This window comes from Corythoichthys intestinalis, chromosome 16 (genome assembly GCF_030265065.1).
Source record: "Corythoichthys intestinalis isolate RoL2023-P3 chromosome 16, ASM3026506v1, whole genome shotgun sequence".
Classification (NCBI taxonomy): Eukaryota; Metazoa; Chordata; class Actinopteri; order Syngnathiformes; family Syngnathidae; genus Corythoichthys; species Corythoichthys intestinalis.
Genome location: NC_080410.1, coordinates 46,989,225 through 47,008,488, shown reverse-complemented (window position 1 = coordinate 47,008,488; position 19,264 = coordinate 46,989,225). Strand labels below are relative to the sequence as shown.

The 19,264-nt window shown below is 39.6% G+C and overlaps 1 protein-coding gene across 1 annotated transcript in view; it reads right to left on the bottom strand.

Annotated features, from left to right (window-relative positions):
- The window catches only part of prkar1b (protein kinase, cAMP-dependent, regulatory, type I, beta), a 163,805-nt gene extending 144,863 nt beyond the window's left edge, over window positions 1-18,942 (bottom strand). Inside the window, exons 1-2 of the mRNA XM_057860739.1 lie at window positions 18,767-18,942; window positions 9,554-9,747 (exon numbers count right to left, since the gene is read on the bottom strand). Coding sequence (XP_057716722.1) covers window positions 9,554-9,733 — 180 coding nt within the window. The 5' untranslated portion in view covers window positions 9,734-9,747; window positions 18,767-18,942. The remainder of the gene's footprint in view (window positions 1-9,553; window positions 9,748-18,766) is intronic.
- Between the last annotated feature and the right edge of the window lie 322 nt (window positions 18,943-19,264).

Below are 19,264 nucleotides of genomic sequence, written 5' to 3'. Positions count from 1 at the left end.
TTTTTGTATCCAAATCCGGCTTTAAACTTCTCCACAACAGTATCTCGGACCTGCCTGGTGTGTTCCTTGGTTTTCATAATGCTCTCTGCACTTTAAACAGAACCCTGAGACTATCACAGAGCAGGTGCATTTATACGGAGACTTGATTACACACAGGTGGATTCTATTTATCATCACCGGTCATTTAGGACAACATTGGATCATTCAGAGATCCTCACTGAACTTCTGGAGTGAGTTTGCTGCACTGAAAGTAAAGGGGCCGAATAATATTGCATGCCCCACTTTTCAGTTTTTTATTTGTTAAAAAAGTTTAAATTATCCAATAAATGTTGTTCCACTTCACGATTGTGTCCCACTTGTTGTAGATTCTTGACAAAAAAATTAAATTTCATATCTTCATGTTTGAAGCCTGAAATGTGGCGAAAGGTTGCAAGATTCAAGGGGGCCGAATACTTTTGCAAGGCACTGTATCAGAGGTTGTGGTTTGTTTCCTCTATATGTGCAGGTACACAATTTGCAGTGGATTTATATTTTACAGGAATCTTGCACTGAAAATATTTCACTGTTTAATAAATGACTTAAACAATATTTTTTCTATTTTGAAATAACAGTTGCATCGTAGAATATCATCTATCAAATTTCTGACCAATATATCAATAATCACTGTATCGTGATATCGTGACAAAATCGTTATCGTGACCTCTGTATTGCGAATCGTATCGTATCGTGAGGTACCCTGAGGTTCCCACTCCTACCAGCGGCGGGCGTACCATATTCAATGGATGATGATCTTGGCGAAAAGTATTGACTAAGCAGCCTGATTTAGAATTCCCCTCAAGAATGATAGGAAACAAAAAACACTCATTGTCAACTTATTATAAATATTCTTGTAAGTTAATTTTATTGCTGACACTGCATGTCGGGGTCATCAACATGTTGTGCCCCCACTGCCCCAAAAGTCAAACTCTGCCTATGACCATAAGACCAAATTAACCACCATGAAGCTTTGAACCAATTAGCTGCAAAGCGTCATCGTTTCAAGAAGCTTCATTTGGCCATCACTACTCCCTTGGGGGAAGACAGTCAACTTCTGCTGCCACCTGCTGTCAACACTGTTGTCGTCCAACATGCCTCCTAGTATGCATTGCAGCACTCCAGATATAAATATCAATCAAAATTCATATTATGTTCTAATTATTTATACAGTTACTGCTCTAGTTGTTTCATTAATTGCTAGTTGTGGTATTTGGTAACGCTCTATTTGACAGTGGCCCCATAAGACTGTCATTAAACAATCATAATTATGACATGATACTGTCACGAGCCTTAACGAATGCTTATAACACCATGTCATTTAGTGTTATCCAGCAAATTATCTCATTTTTGAATCGATGTAAAAGATCCGAGCTGGACATATATGGAGTTAGTAACATGATTTGCCGGATGACACTTAATGGCATCTGTCATAAGCATTCAGTAATGTCCATAATAATTCATGTCATAATTATGACAGTCTTATGACGCCGCCCTCAAACAAAGTGTTACCAAATACCATAACTAGCAATCAATGAAACAACTGGAACAGTAATTGTAGAAATACGTAATTGGCACAGAAAATGAATTTTGATTGTTATTTAAATCTTTGCTGCTGCAATGTATGCTAGGAGGCATGTGTTACCTATTAACCAAAATAAATCAACAAATAAACTGCACTGGACTGTAAGCCGCAGGATTCAAAATGAAGGAAAAAAGTAGCGGCTTAGAGCCTGAAAATTATAGCCAAAAATGTGTTTATAGTTTTACATGTACTAGTTAATGCTTGCACATAGATATTGGACTGTGCCAGTGATTTCTGTAGGTCTTTAGCAGACACTCTAGGTTTTTTTTTTTTTTTACCTCTCTGAGTATTCTGCACTGAACTCTTGGCATCATTTTTGGTGGACGGCTACTCCTTGGGAGAGAAGCAACAGTGCCAAACTCTCTCCATTTGTAGAAAACTTCTCTGACTGTCGATTGATGAACATCAAGAGTTTTAGTGATGGGTTTGTATGCTTTCCCAGCTTCATACAAATCAACAATCCTTGATCACAGGTCTTCAGACAGCTCTTTTGACCGAGCCATGTTGCACATCAGACAATGCTTCTCATCAAGACAATTCTAACCAGGTGTGTGTTTTATAGTGGAAACTAAGGGCAGCTTTACACCACTCATCATTGGGCACATACCTGACTTCAATTGATTGGTAAAAATTGGTTTCAATTACTCTTTAAAAGGATCCTCTATTTTTAAGACAAGTAATTCTTAAAAGATAAATGTTAGTATGAGTTATAATAATTTGATATTAAAACCCCTCTTAATGTTTTTGTTTTAATAAAGTTTGTAAAATTATTTTAAGTGATAGGTCGCCATTCTTGTGACGTCGCAGTGCGTGACGTCACTGGTCCCGTGGCCGAAATTCCAGCGTGTCACTCCTTAGCTTTCCCAACATGTCATCAGTTCTAACCTTCCGATTTGAACAAGATCTGAAAAGTGAAGAGCAGGACAGCACTGTCGGTCGTTCACAAGACGAGCTTCAGGGAAAAATGCGTGCAGCAAATACCTGATAAGACAAAAGTTGGGCAAAACTGGTGATGCGAGAGCAGAGGTTGCGCTAGACTTTTTTGTTGTCTGTCATTTTGACTGACAGTGTCATAAAAATCCGGTCATAATCTATTTTTACCCGTCACTTACATGTTTAAAATGATAATAATGATATATTCAATAGTACTTAGTTTTCATTCATTTTTAATTAACATTCTGTCCGAACAAGCTTAACAAGAGGCAAACAGACAGCGAAGTGCACCAATCAGCGAAGGGCAGACGTGCTGTTAGCAAAGCGACGAGGGCAGGACGAGGGACCTGCGTGCGGAAGTAAACATACGGGGAGAACGGAGTTTATTCAACATGGCTAGTGCGAGACAGACTGTTGTCAATGTCTCGTGTCGATGTGTTTTAGCTCATTTAAAACTGAATTTACCGCGGATTGGAGCATATTCTCGGCTCTCCCGTTCGCCATCCGTGTTGTAGAGACGACTTTCGGTGCGCAAGAGTGACGTTGCTCGTGAAGAACACGTCACGCAAATAAACAAATCTGATTTGTCGATTGATTTTGTACCTACTCACGAGGCTGTGTCCCAGACTTTTCTCTCAGTGTTTGAAAAATACAGGGAGAACAGTCTGGCCGTGCCAGGCAAACACTCAGTTGCCTTGACATTTTTCTGAGTAAGGCCAACGACGTCATGCATCAAGAGAGACAATAGCTAATTAATATGCTCTCTCCCCACCCTGTGGTCTGGGGTGTGAATTGCACCCTGTCAAAATGACGGATGGACTTCAGATTTTTCCGTCACCGTTTTAAAAAACCGGTCAACGACGGGAAATATTCGGTTAACGCGACCCCTGTGCGAGAGAGTCCTGTTGGGAACTCCGGTTGCGAGAGTGTATGCTGTCCGGTTTTATTAGCAGATATTCAAGGTAAGCATATTGCGTTTTCAAACTTATCCCAATATAATTATGTAGCTTGTTAGCATCCAGAGCTGTTGTGTGCTTTACATACAGTACAGGCCAAAGAGCACACCTTGTGTAATCCATGTCTTGTACACTGTAACGCGTGGTAGTTAGGATACGTGTATAAAAGCACCAAAAAGGGGAGAAGCTTCGACTGTGCACATTTATTCACAAAAAAATATTTCCACCTTGACCAGTCTTCACTCGGGAGCTCAGCAGTAAGCAAACAAGCATTCCCTGACGAACTCCCAACATTGTTGTGAGGTCCACAACAGAGTCACTGTCGTCACTGTAGCGTGCCATAGTGCTTTAATTATTTAGTATGATTTGGGGAAAACTCCCAGGAAGAATAGTCAACATAAAAGATAGCAATAGTTATCCAAATCAGCGTTTTTTACTCACTCGAAGAAACAGGAATTAGACAGATCCCATGGCAATGTCGCAGCCGTCGATTCCACCAAATAGACTGATCCGAAAAGCCGTTGTGGGACCGACGAATCAAAAAATGGACAGATCCGAAACCAATATTGCAGACGTGGTGGGACCGTCGGATCCAGAAAATAGACGGATCCCTTACTTGACTGAGGATCCAGGAAACATGTTCGGGCGCCAGTTGTAACGCGTGGTGGGTAGGGTATGTGCATACAGGGACCAAAAAGGGGGAGAAGCTTCCACTTATGCACATTTATTCACCACTCACTTCACTCCCCTTGTTTCCATTTGACTGGAAATTGCATCCAAAAGCAGCACATCGTAGCATTTTACTTCGTGAGTTTAGGCTGCAATAAGCAATTGTTTAACATGCTACAAATTTGGAAAGATACCAATTACGTCATCACTGCGAGCCCGCAAACCATGGCGCCAACTAACGGTCAAAATATGGACTAAATATTATAAAATATTGCCATTGATTTAACATTTTATGTGTTTCTAACAACATATTTTAGTTCAAGAGAACAATTGCGGTTTATTAGAGCCTACATGTATTTAAGTCAAAGGATCACTTGAAGTCTCTTTAGGCAGACGGTTCACTTACTTATTTTCCCCCCTTCTGTCATTGTTTGCATGCTATCCTCAGTAAATTTTTCATGTTTCACTTATCCCGGCAGGTTCTGGTCCCCATTAAACGCGAAAAATGAGGGCCCGAGGCAAAACGAAAATCACACAGGTACATGGGCACAGTCAGTTGACTGTGAGAGGGTCATAGGACTGACTCGGTAAGAAATGAGGACTACTCCTGAGGCAACGGCAGCACAAAAGTCAGCTTTGTGAACTATCACATGCAGCATCCCAGTAAGAGCAGCAGGGGTTCCTGCATCATATCCGCAGCATGAAATCAAAGCATTTGGGTGCTCTTACAGTAGTCCTGATTTTGCACAGCTATTTACTTAAGTAAACACAATGCAGCCATTTTCTGAAATGTAAGACATTTCAACTAATGTAAATGACTTTTAAGGCAAAGTCATCTGACACTCACACAACCCCAGAAGCTATTGTGACGCATGTGAAGCATAACAGTGGCGCCTGTTGAGTGATTATAATCATCTGATGAAGCACTCACGAGCAAAGGCACAACTAAAGAGAACAACAGTGAGGAAAATAAGTATTTGAACACCCTGCGATTTTGCAAGTGCTCCCACTTAGAAATGATGGGCGAGTATGAAATTTTCATGATAGGTGCTTGTCCACTGTCCGAGACAATCTAAAGAAAACAAATCCAGAAATCACAGAGTTTGATTTTTTAAACAATTTATTTGTACTATACTGCTGCAAATAACTACAGTGCCTTGCAAAATTATTCGGCCCCCTTGAATCTTGCAACCTTTCGCCACATTTCAGGCTTCAAACATAAAGATACGAAATTGAATTTTTTTGTCAAGAATCAACAACAAGTGGGACACAATCGTGAAGTGGAACAACATTTATTGGATAATTTAAACTTTTTTAACAAATAAAAAACTGAAAAGTGGGGCGTGCAATATTATTCGGCCCCTTTACTTTCAGTGCAGCAAATTCACTCCAGAAGTTCAGTGAGGATCTCTGAATGATTCAATGTTGTCCTAAATGACCGATGATGATAAATAGAATGCACCTGTGTGTAATCAAGTCTCCGTATAATTGCACCTGCTCTGTGATAGTCTCAGGGTTCCGTTTAAAGTGCAGAGAGCATTATGAAAACCAAGGAACACACCAGGCAGGTCCGAGATACTGTTGTGGAGAAGTTTAAAGCCGGATTTGGATACAAAAAGATTTCCCAAGCTTTAAACATCTCAAGGAGCACTGTGCAAGCCATCATATTGAAATGGAAGGAGCATCAGACCACTGCAAATCTCCCAAGACCCGGCCGTCCTTCCAAACTTTCTTCTCAAACAAGGAGAAAACTGATCAGAGATGCAGCCAAGAGGCCCATGATCACTCTGAATGAACTGCAGGGATCTATAGCTGAGGTGGGAGAGTCTGTCCATAGGACAACAATCAGTCATACACTGCACAAATCTGGCCTTTATGGAAGAGTGGCAAGAAGAAAGCAATTTCTCAAAGATATCCATAAAAAGTCTCGTTTAAAGTTTGCCACAAGCCACCTGGGAGACACACCAAACATGTGGAAGGAAGTGCTCTGGTCAGATGAAACCAAAATTGAACTTTTTGGCCACAATGCAAAACGATATGTTTGGCGTAAAAGCAACACAGCTCATCACCCTGAACACACCATCCCCACTGTCAAACATGGTGGTGGCAGCATCATGGTTTGGGCCTGCTTTTCTTCAGCAGGGACAGGTAAGATGGTTAAAATTGACGGGAAGCTGGATGCAGCCAAATACAGGAACATTCTGGAAGAAAACCTGTAGGTATCTGCACAAGACCTGAGACTGGGACGGAGATTTAGCTTCCAACAGGACAATGATCCAAAACATAAAGCCAAATCTACAATGGAATGGTTAAAAAAATAAACGTATCCAGGTGTTAGAATGGCCAAGTCAAAGTCCAGACCTGAATCCAATCGAGAATCTGTGGAAAGAGCTGAAGACTGCTGTTCACAAACACTCTCCATCCAACCTCACTGAGCTCGAGCTGTTTTGCAAGAAAGAATGGGCAAGAATGTCAGTCTCTCGATGTGCAAAACTGATAGAAATATACCCCAAGCGGCTTGCAGCTGTAATTGGAGCAAAAGGTATAAAGTATTAACTACAAAGTATTAACACAAGGATGGCGAATAATATTGCACGCCCCACTTTTCAGTTTTTTATTTGTTAAAAAAGTTTAAATTATCCAATAAATGTTGTTCCACTTCACGATTGTGTCCCACTTGTTGTTGATTCTTGACAAAAAATTTTATATCTTTATGTTTGAAGCCTGAAATGTGGCGAAAGGTTGCAAGGTTCAAGGGGGCCGAATACTTTTGCAAGGCACTGTATTTGAACACCTGTCTATTAACTAGAATTGTGAGCCTCGAAGACCTGTTAGTCGCCTTTAAAAGTCCAACGAATGAATAGAGTGGAAGTGGACTTTTTGCGTCTGACTTTTTGACCTGTTTGAGGTGGTTAGCTGCATATAAACACACCTGTCCACCCAAGGGCGTACATTTGGTCTCAACATTGGTAGGGACGATATAACAGCATAACAAGTATGTACACTTTTTGCTGGGCACGGGACATTAATAAGGCCAAAAGGATTGGGTGAACGGGGGTCAGGGCTACATTTCTCATGAAAAAGAACCTAATTAATTGATAGGCAAAATGATCAAGGCAGAAAAAAATCTGTATTGATTTCTATGAACTTTCATGTGTATTGCTTCAGGTAATGCAACATTCGATTCAACCTTTGTTTTCAAAAACTACTAAAACATTCTATATTGCAAGTCCCTTTATTAAAAAAAAAAATTTTTAAAAAGAAAAAAAAAACTTCATGCTCATGTTCATGTCAGTAGCTACGTTTACATGCTTTTATTCATACCGATTCAAATCATTCCGAATGGAAATTTCAGATCAGCTGTTTACATGTCACTTCATCTATTCCGATCCAGCGTTTACATGTGACTGCCTTTATTCCGAAAGGACGTTTGACAATTGCCATCTGACATGCGAAGATTAATCAAAACAAAGCGTCACGTTGCAAAACATGGAGATCGATCGTCGGAGTGCTGCTGTTTTAACTTTAACCCACTTGTTGTGTTTGTGGGGTCGTATCCGCTTCTGCTGTTTTGCTCTTTTGCCTTGTAGTAGCCGGTTTTCCACCGGTTTCTAATCTGGTCAACGCTCTGGTCTATTCCGGCTTCGTGTAACCTCTCGTGAACTTTTTTAAATAGTTCACTGTTCCTCGTTTTACGCCCGTCTAAGCGAGCAATTATATTCAATTCTTTTAAAGTTTGAATTAAACACAATCTTTCCGCCGGACTCCAATTAGGTGCGCTGTGCTTGGAAGCCATGTTGCAAGTGACGTTACTTACGTCACCAAGTGACGTCACCACGTCAGTACGGAGCATGCGCAGAAAGAACGTAACCAGACACCATTCCGCTTCCCTGTTTACATGATATAATTTTACTTCTAATCGGTTTGGGAAAAGGAATATTCCACCCCTGTGAATCGGAATGAAATTCCATTCGGTTTGGGCCTGTTCATTCCGAATGAGGTGTTTATATGGAACACATTTATTCGGTTTGAACAAATATTCCGATTGTAATTGGAATATTTGGCTCCATGTAAACGTGGCAAGTGTACCCCTGAAATGGACCCATTCTTGGATAGCTCCCAGTTTTTTAATAAAGGGACTTGCACTCTGAAGCCACCGCGTTGCATTTCACTAATGCACATAATGCAAACAATGATCCAAATGAGGGACACTAGCTTGACTTTGTTGTGGTAGATGGTCTAACAGCAGTAGTTTTGCAGGTTAGCAATTTCACATAGTTTAATGCTATGCTAACTAGAGTGAATTTTGGCAGCCTTTGGAGCCTTTTTTTGATTAGCTAAAGCCTTACAATCCCTCTCCCTACAATTAAAAATATCATGGGAAGCAATGTGGGGAAGCAAGGGAGCAAATTATTTTTTTTAACACCTTATATTATTTCCCAAAGCAGAAAAATATATATATTGGTAGCACTACGCACATCATTGTTCCATTTCCCATCATGCATTTGGGTTGAATAGATGCAGTATCATTTACTGAAAGCTCAACAAATACACTAGATGGCAATATTTAGTCACAATATACAAAGTCACAAGTCTTTCTATCCGTGGATCCCTCTCACAGAAAGAATGTTAATAATGTAAATGCCATCTTGAGGATTTATTATCATAATAAACAAATACAGCACTTATGTACAGTATGTGGAATGTATATATTCGTCCGAGTTTTATTCATTTTTTTCTTAATGCATTGCCAAAATGTATATGATCAGGAATAATTGGAATCGAATCGGGAGCAAAAAAAAGCAATCGGATCGGGAAATATCGGGATCGGCAGATACTCAAACTAAAACGATCAGGATCGGAAGCAAAAAAAACATGATCGGAACAACCCTAGTAAGAAGTAATTATATTTTTAGTTTAATCGTATCTTTTCACATTAAGCTTTGATCATGACAATTTTGTTTCCATTTAAATTTAACATTATTTCTATTCATTCGTTTTCCATTTTAAGACATTGAAACTGACTCCCTATTTTAAAATCACACCGCATAACTCATCTTTTTCTTTTAACAATTAGTTTTACTTTAATTTACATTGGTAGTGCATTGTGTGCTAAGTATCTTTGGGTGTTTTCTCATTAATATTACATCGTTATTATAGTTCAACAGAATTTATCGATTTTTCAAATCAGCTCAAGTGAACCAGCGTCTATTCATGATAAATGATGTAAAGTTAGGAAGAGGTAGTGCTGAGTAACATTAGACATTTCTAAGCCGAAAACCTGAGCATTTAACCTCAAAGTACATGGATGAGAGTCACGAGACGACACAGAGCCCGACATTCCAAAATATACAAGGTTTTTAGTTTAGTCACCAACCTTCTCCAGCTTTTCAAAATGCTCCCGCAGGAACTTCATAGGACGCTCGGGCTTAGCGATGCACAGGTTCACAATGCACTCTTTGAGGATCTGCTGGATGTTGTGCTTCTGCACAAAAATTTCACAGCCCTTCAAACTCTCGTCTTCGTCCAGAGTGGAGGAGGAGGAGGAGGTGGCCATCTTATCTTTTATCTCTGTGGTAAAAAACAGGGTGGACCATGAGAGGAGGGGAGGGGGAAAATCATAATAAAGCAGAATCCGAATGGGTGGGGGAATAAAACTGTGGAACAGAAAAATAGAAAGGTGTAAATATGGATCAGGGTTTCCCCTACATATAAAAGATTGTGGCGCTGCGCCAAACCAAAATAAAAGCCGCCACACCTTTCAAATGAGATTTTTTTTTTAAGGCCGTTTCAAATTAGCGGCAGCCTCGTGCGAAAGGTTCATCGGCAACCTATTCATTGTGTATTGTAATTAGTGCTGCAACGATTAATCGATTAATTTGAGCATTCGATTTAAAAAAAAGATTCGAATTAAATTTGGCTGCTTCGTGTATTCGTTCAATTAAAGTGGCGTTGTAATGGTTTGTTTTGAAAGAGTTTGCATTTAGTTTTATTGATCTGGGTGGATACAAGGCTCTCTAGTCTACCTCATTTCAAATGGCTGAATCCATCTGCTCCCTGTTAAGACCAACATAAGCTGTTTTTGTTTGAGCTAACATTTTTTTTTATGCATTCGTAATTTAATTTATTGGTATATTTAGCCATTTTTGTGGGAATATGTGTCTGAACCATTTGTTAAGAGCATTGTAAAAAAAAAAAAAAAACGTTAGCATTTTATAGCATTTAAGCTAGCGGACTTTTGCTATAAGTTAGCCAACTGTTTTTTTTTGCTGTACAAAGTTTTTTTTTTTTAAAATATATCGTTTGAGGCTCAGCTCAAGTATTTTAATTTTTTATGGTCCTTATCCGATTACTCGATTATTGGAACTAAATAGTTAATCGATTAATCGACTACTAAAATAATCGATAGCTGCAGCCCTAATTATAATGTCCGTAACTAAGCACTGCTCCCTTAAGAGACGATCAGACTGGAGAGCTGTGACGTAGTGGGAAGCAAGTCGGAAGAATGGGAGATCGGGCTAGATCGTGAGAGATAGCGGTCGCATGTCACGGCAGCCTGTTGTTATTTTGTTATTGTTTTTCTTTATTAATGTTGCCACAATAAAGTTGGTAATACAGACTCCTCTCCTTCACCCGTTACAGTATTTTTGATCCGACTTCTGGGCAAAAGTTAGCGTTGGATGGCCCGTCTTGGACGGAACAGCCAATTTTGAATGAATAGAACCTTGCTCTTTTTTCAGAGCGCCACCGCGATAACGTCAACAATGTATCCAATAGCGGAGGGACATGCATACTTATATCTGTGCTATCAGGCTGTTTTAGCGGACGGATACGCAATCATGACTGACAAAACCTTGATAAATGCACTTTTTTTCCAAGTTTCACGATCTCTGGGACACTCAAAAAATGACTTTCATGCCTCTCCTTGCTAAGCTAAATGGCACCTCGATGTTCATTTACGGGGAAATGTAGTTCACGAACACCACCAAAAAAAAAAAACTATTCACATTCTCACCGAAACTAGTAAAACTCTTTACACGGCTATTAGAATTTATCCCTACTCCTTGAAGTCCGTTAACAGAAGGGCTATCATTGTTAGTGATGCACGATAATACAGAGGGGCAAATTAGCATTTAGTCAACCACTAATTGTGCAAGTTCTCCCACTAGAAATATTAGAGAGGCCTGTAATTGTCAACATGGGTAAACCTCAACCATGAGAGACAGAATGAGGGAAAAAACAGAAAATCACATTGTTTAATTTTTAAAGAATTTATTTGCAAATCATGGTGGAAAATAAGTATTTGTCCAATACTAAAAGTTCATCTCTATACTTTGTTATGTACCCTTTGTTGGCAATAACGGAGGCCAAACGTTTTCTGTAACTCTTCACAAGCTTTTCACACATTGTTGCTGGTATTTTGGCCCATTCCTCCATGCAGATCTCCTCTAGAGCAGTGATGTTTTGGGGCTGTCGTTGGGCAACACTGACTTTCAACTCCCTCCACAGACTTTCTATGGGGTTGAGATCTGGAGACTGGCTAGGCCACTCCAGGACCTTGAAATGCTTCTTACGAAGCCACTCCTTGGTTGCCCTGGCTGTGCGTTTGGTATCATTGTCATGCTGAAAGACCCAGTCACGTCTCATCTTCAATGCCCTTGCTGATGGAAGGAGATTTTCACTCAAAATCTCTCGATACATGGCCCCATTTATTCTTTCTTTACATAGATCAGTTGTCCTGGTCCCTTTGCAGAAAAACAGCCCCAAAGCATGATGTTTCCACCCCCATGCTTCACAGTGTGTATGGTGTTCTTCGGATGCAATTCAGTATTCTTTCTTCCCCAAACGCGAGAACCTGCGTTTCTACCAAAAAGTTCTATTTTGGTTTCATCTGACCATAACACATTCTCCCAGTTCTCTTCTGGATCGTACAAATGCTCTCTAGCGAACCGCAGACGGGCCTTGACGTGTACTGGCTTCAGCAGGGGGACGCATCTGGCAGTGCAGGATTTGAGTCCCTGGCGGCGCAATGTGTTACTGATAGTAGCCTTTGTTACTGTGGTCCCAGCTCTCTGTAGGTCATTCACTAGGCCCCCCCGTGTGGTTCTGGGATTTTTGTCCACCGTTCTTGTTATTATTTTGACACCACGGTGTGAGATCTTGCATGGAGCTCCAGATCGAGGGAGATTATCAGTGGTCTTGTATGTCTTCCATTTTCTTATAATTGCTCCCAAAGTTGATTTCTTCACACCAAGCGTTTTACCTATTACAGATTCAGTCTTCCCAGCCTGGTGCAGGTCTACAATTTTGTCTCTGGTGTCCTTCGACAGCTCTTTGGTCCTGGCCATAGTGGAGTTTGGAGTGTGACTGACTGAGATTGTGGACAGGTGTCTTTTATACCGATAATGCGTTAAAACAGGTACCATTAATACAGGTAACGAGTGGAGCCTCGTTAGACCTCATTAGAAGAAGTTAGACCTCTTTGACAGCCAAAATGCTTGCTTGTTTGTAGGTGACCAAATACTTATTTTCCACTCTAATTTGGAAATAAATTCTTTTAAAAAATCAGACAATGTGATTTTGTTTTTTTTCCCCACATTCTGTCTCTCATGGTTGAGGTTTACCCAAGTTGACAATTATGGGCCTCTCTAATCTTTTCAAGTAGGAGAACTTGCACAATTGGTGGTTGACTAAATACTTTTTTTCCCCACTGTACATTTTTCAACCGATACCTCCTCGTTCCAACCGATAACCGATAATGTCAAGCCGATAATTCTCTTAAAAGATTTGTGTAAAATTTTAAAGTATACACAAGAGAAAATATTACTGTGGAAAAACAGAATTTATTACTCTTTTTTTTAACATCAAATGTGAACAAATAGTAAATTCCAACATCTAAATAATGACAGATTGTCGGACATCGTGTAATTGTAAACCTTTGGCAACAATTACCTACAAAGTAAATACCTAAAAGTAAATACCTAAGTTGCACAAAAATGCCTTTAAAAGTAAGCCAAACCTGACGTATGAAACATTACTACACTGCATAAAGACACCTCCTTAAAACTAGTCAGTTTTAAGGTAAATCTATTGGAAATAAGTGAAATTATCTGCCAGCACTTCAAGTGTATTTCACTCAGATTTCTTGAAGAAAAATAGCTAGCTGAAAATAAACTTAACAGCCTTATTTTAAGCAATAAATTATTATACTTAATCCTAAAAAAACTTGTTTGTCGGAAATGTTCTTTATTCAAGAATAGGGATGGTTCAAAACATTATTTGAAAGCAATTTTTTCTTGATTTATGTGAAAAAAAGACCAATTCTTTTAGATGTATGGGCTTAATATTAAGAAGAACAAATCGCAATATTTACGTACTTCAAGTAAGTGGAATAATCTGGCGCATTCATCTGTTAAGCCTGCATGTAGCAGTGCCTGGTTGTGTCACTCATGACGTGCTGTGCCACCCCCCCCCCTCCTCATTCCAGACTAAACAGTGTGTCATCTCCAGACTCCATGCAAGCTTGCACACACGGTAAAATTTGATTTCTTGGCCAGCAAGAATATGCAATGTTGCTCTAGCCTTTAAAAGTCCCTGCTGAATGATCATCAAGCACTAAATGTAACTCATAGCATTAGCCGAGCATTCACGTTCGCGTATGCTAACGGCGAGTGTCCTCTAAACTCAGACAACTTATTTTTACATACAGTTTGTGGCGTCCAGGTAGCTATAATTAATTTAAAATAAAGTACTGTTTTCCTGCTGAGTGTGTACAATCGACAAGTTGGTGTTGTCCTTGCAGACGCTACAACAATATGTGCTCGTCTGTCAATGTTCATTTGAAATAGTGACAAATTTATTTATTTTTGGAGTCATTTTTTTCTAAATTTTCAGACAAAAACAATATTAGTAAACGTCGACTAAAACTAGACAAAATTAGCCTTCAGTTTTTGTAGACACACATTTTGAGATGACTAAAATATGACTAAGACGAAGAAGTATTATGTTCAAAAGATGAAGACGAGAATTTAAAGGGCTGCCAAAATCAACACTGGTGGAGTTCATAAAATATCATGTCTGCACACTTCACCAGATTTCACTTTAGTCAACGTTGAAGGATTACCTTTGCAGGTGCAGTAAATATATCACATAACCCAATAAGGACACTTTATCATGTCTCAAGTCGTCTTAACTCCCCAGTCAAATTACAAGTCATCAATATTGGTGAACAGGGGCGGAGCTTAGGCGGGTCCCGGGGATGCGGCGGCACCCCAGGCCTCTAGGGGGCCTGGATTGCGGCTGTAAAAGGGGCGTGATTAGGCGAGGGGAGGGTCAAACAAAATAGTACAATGATGTGCTAATTTAGTGCTTAAGTGTTAAGATACCCTAATTTTCGCACTATAAGCCGCACCTGACTATAAGCCGCCACCCACAAAAATTGGCATGAAAACGGCATTTGTTCATAGATAAGCCACACCGGACTATAAGCCGCAGCCGTCCTCACTGTATTATGGGATATTAACACCAAAAGATATTAACCGGTAATACTTCATTTGACAGCAACATCAAACGACTTTCATAAGACCAAATGAACCCCCATGAAGCTTTGAACCACTTGGTTGCAAAGTTTCATCTCTTCAAGAAGCTTCATTTGGTCATCACTGCTCCCTTGGGCGAGACAGTCAACCTCTGCTACCACCTGCGGTCAACACTGTTGTTGTCCAACATGCCTCCTAGCATGCATTGCAGCGCGACAGATGCAAATAACTATCAAAATTCATGTTCTGTGCTAATCATTTCTTCATTTACTGTTCCAGTTATTTCATTATTGCTAGTTATGGTATTTGGTAACACTATATTTGACAGTGGCGCCATAAGACTGTCATTAGACAATGATGATTATGATATGACACTGTCATGAGCATTTATGAATGCTTATAACAGATGTCATTTAATGTTATCTGGCAGATTATCTCACTTTTGGATGTAAAAATTCAAGCTGGACATAAATGGAGTTAGTGACATCATTTGTCAGATAACAATTAATGACATAAGCATTCAGTAATGCCCATGACAGTGTCATGTCATAATTATGATGGTCTTATGACAGTCTTATGACACCGCTGTCAAATAAAGTGTTCCATTTTAACTGAAATAAATCAACAAATAAGCCGCACTGGACTATAAGCCGCAGGATTCAAAATGAAGGAAAAAAGTAGCGGCTTATAGTCCGACAATTAAAGTAATAAGCAATCCACCCCCGGTGCCAGGTTTGCGGGCGTAAATGGGGCATTTTGGGCGAGGGGAGGGTCAAACACAAATGTAAGGTGATGCTCAAAGCTGGAATATACACTTCTGGCCAAAAGTATTGGCACCCCTGCAATTCTGTCAGATAATGCTCAATTTATCCCAGAAAATGATTGCAATTCCAAATGCTTTGGCAGTAAAATCTTCATTTATTTTGCTTGCAATGAAAAACACAAAAGAGAATGAAAAAAAAATTAAATCATAATCATTTTACACAAAACTCCAAAAATGAGCTGAACAGAAGTATTGGCACCCTTTGAAATATCATGTGATGCTTGTCTAATTTGTGTAATTAACAGCACCTTGTCAAGAGTCAAGAATCTGCATTGGACAAGGTGTCAAGAGTCAAGAATCTGCATTGGACAAGGTAATGAAGCTGGAACTTTGGTTTGGTGCTGTTCCAGTGAGATTTACAAAGATGACTGCCTGAAGAAAACATCAAAATTCCCTAAGCCCGTGATGACATGGGGCTGCATGTCAAGCAAAGGCACTGGGGAGATGGCTGTGGTTAAATCTTGAATAGATGCACAAGTTTACATTGGAATTTTAGACAACTTTATTATACCTAGGCCTGTCGCGATAACAAATTTTAGTGTGCGATAATTTGTCTCATAAATGATTGCGATATGCGATATTATTGCGCCCCCCCCCCAATTTTTTTAAACCAATTTACAATAACACAGTGAGAATACAGTATATATTAATAGATCAAGTACACCCATTTAAACGCGATAAGAAATCACAACTTAAAACAATAGACCATGCCTCTTAAGTAAAAGACAACAATATTAATACCGCACAGAAACACAGAATAAATAAAATGTGTTTTTCAGGAAAAAAAAATACAATTGCAGTTAATAACTTAAGCATTTAGGCAAATGATAACTTTTCCCCTCATAGCTTCTGCAATGGTGTTCCATAGGGATGCAGCGATACAGTTAAGTCACGGTTCGGTACGATTTTCGATACGGGGGACACGATTTTGGATTCGATTCAATACATTTAATGCTCTGAAAAAAAAAATAAATAAATAACTACTGTATTTTATGTTACGTTTTTTTTTTTTTTGCAAACGAGCAAAAATTAAATTGAAAAAAAATTGAAAAATTAAATCACTCTGGGCTCACGTAGCCAATGACATAGGACGTAGCACATCTAGTTTGCTATTTCATGATATCTAGTGTGTGCGCGCATTAAAAAAGTTAGCAAACGCCACAGAACGCACGTCTGCTCATTACTGCACAACACCAGCATATGACAATTGACTTTCATAAACAGGACGAGTTTGAAGCACAGCGATCTTAATTTGCCCCTCAAATATCCGGTGTTGTAGCCGCCCCGCGTGAAATGTCACCCCTGACGGGAGCGCCCACATGTCAACAACACAGGCACGCCGGAGATGGTCCGCAGTCAATCCGGAGCACTGACGCGGCCGGTATACGTTGAACAATAGGATATAATGGGAAGGTTTGGCTCCGGCGCTATTTTTTGCCGGACCTGGAACGAAGATGCCTTTTGTGCAGTTGGTAACAAGAAATCCGAACTTTTAACAGCATGTCTGCCGCACGTGCACACGCACGTGCACTCGAGGCGATAAATCGCAGCGAAAAAATTACCGCCTTCATTTTTATTTATCATGCGATAAATGGAATTATTGCATATTGCGACAGGCTTAGTTATACATTCAATTGAAAATAAGTTTGTCATTTTCCAAAATGACAATGCATCATGCCACAGAGCTAAAACTGTTAAAGCATCCCTTGGAGAAAGACTCATCCAGTCAATGTCATGGCCTGAAAATAGCCCAGATCTCAACCCTATTGAAAACCTGTGGTGGAAATTGAAAAAAATGGTCCACACCAAGGCTCCGACCTGCAAGGATGATCTGGCAACTGTAATCAACGAGAGTTGGCACCAAATTGATGAAGAATTCTCATCAAGTCCATGTCTCAGAGATTGCAAGCAGTCATAAAAGCCAGAGGTGGGGCTACTAAATACTAGAGATGTGTTTTGTTTGTTATTTCTTTGATTGTTTCCATATTTTTTTCCTCAGAATGGAGTGATACCATATATATATTTTAGGGCTGTCAAAATTATCGCGTTAACGGGCGGTAATTAATTTTTTTTAAATTAATCACGTTAAAATATTTGACGCAATTAACGCACATGCCCCGCTCAAACATTAAAATGACAGCACAGTGAAATGTGTACTTGTTGTGTTTTGTGTTTTGTTTGAGTTTTGTCGCCCTCTGCTGGCGCTTGGGTGCGACTGATTTTAAAGGCTTCAGCACCCATGAGCAATTGAGCATTGTGTAAGTAATTATTGGCATCAACAATGGCGGGCTACTAGTTTATTTTTTGATTGAAAATTTTACAAATTTTATTAAAACGAAAACAATAAGAGGGGTTTTAATATAAAATTTCTATAACTTGTACTAACATTTATATTTTAAGAACTACAAGTCTTTCTATCCATGGATCGCTTTAACAGAATGTTAATAATGGTAATGCCATCTTGTTGATTTATTGTTATAATAAACAAATACAGTACTGATGTACCGTATGTTGAATGTATATATATCCATCTTGTGTCTGATATTTCCATTCCAACAATAATTTACGGAAAAATATGGCATATTTTATAGATGGTTTGAATTGCGATTCATTGCGATTAATTAATTTTTAAGCTGTAAGTAACTCAATTAAAAAATTTAATCGTTTGACACCCCTAATATATTTCCCTGCACTTGCTCTATAAAAGTAACATTTACTGACCACCACAATGTTTTTCTTCATTTCTTTTAGTGTTTCTGAATGCTAAAGAGTTGCCCTTTTGAAGTAATTCTTTATTTTTTCAAGCTTTTTATCGGAGTTTGTTCGACATGATAAAATGTCTGAGTGAGTGCTCGTCCGAGACTGGTGATTCCATACTTTTTGCTAGCGGTTGTATGTCACCAGTGGACATAAACAACAAAACAAAATGCATCTTGATCAAAGCAGGTGAATGCTAATGCACGAACAGTTCCTAAGAGGATGGAAATCACGCCAGCGACAATTCAGCATAATAACTCATTATTCGTCCCTGACACGTTCACAAAACCGGTGTCTGTTTTACAAAGGACTGCCCGCTACAACGCGGTCGTTGAGCTCAGCGGCCGCAACCAAAACACAAGCACAAGGAAACGACTGCGGCTAACCCAAAAAATGGAGGCCAACGCCGTTTTGACCGTTCAAAACACAGAGACACGTACGGCGTCGTCACGATTTTCGCTGTCGTTCTCACCGTGAATTTCCGGGGGAGGATGCTTGGATTGGAAAGGTGTTGATGTCTTGGTGGGCAGGGCGGCAGGCGAGGGGATCACAGCTGTTGTTAGCTCGGATGCTGCTGCTGCTGCTGTTGCTGTTGCTGTTGCTGCTGCTGTGCTCTGCGTCAATGTCGATGACGTCAACCTGTCATCGCTGCCGCATCGGCGCTCTCGGCTTTTCAGCCTGTTTAAAGGGAACGTCCTGCCTTCAGTTATCAAGACTGTGCGTTCTCAAACAGCAATTTCCACAGTGGTGGATGAAGTACTCCATTTTTTTTCATGAGTAAAAGTACAGATACAGGTGCAAAATAAATATTTAAGCAAAAGTACAGTGTATCACATAAGTGAGTACACCCCTCGCATTTCTGCAGATATTTAAGAATATCTTTTCATGGGACAACACTGACAAAATGACACTTTGACACAAAGAAAAGTAGTCTGTGTGCAGCTTACTAGTATATAATAGAGTTAATTTA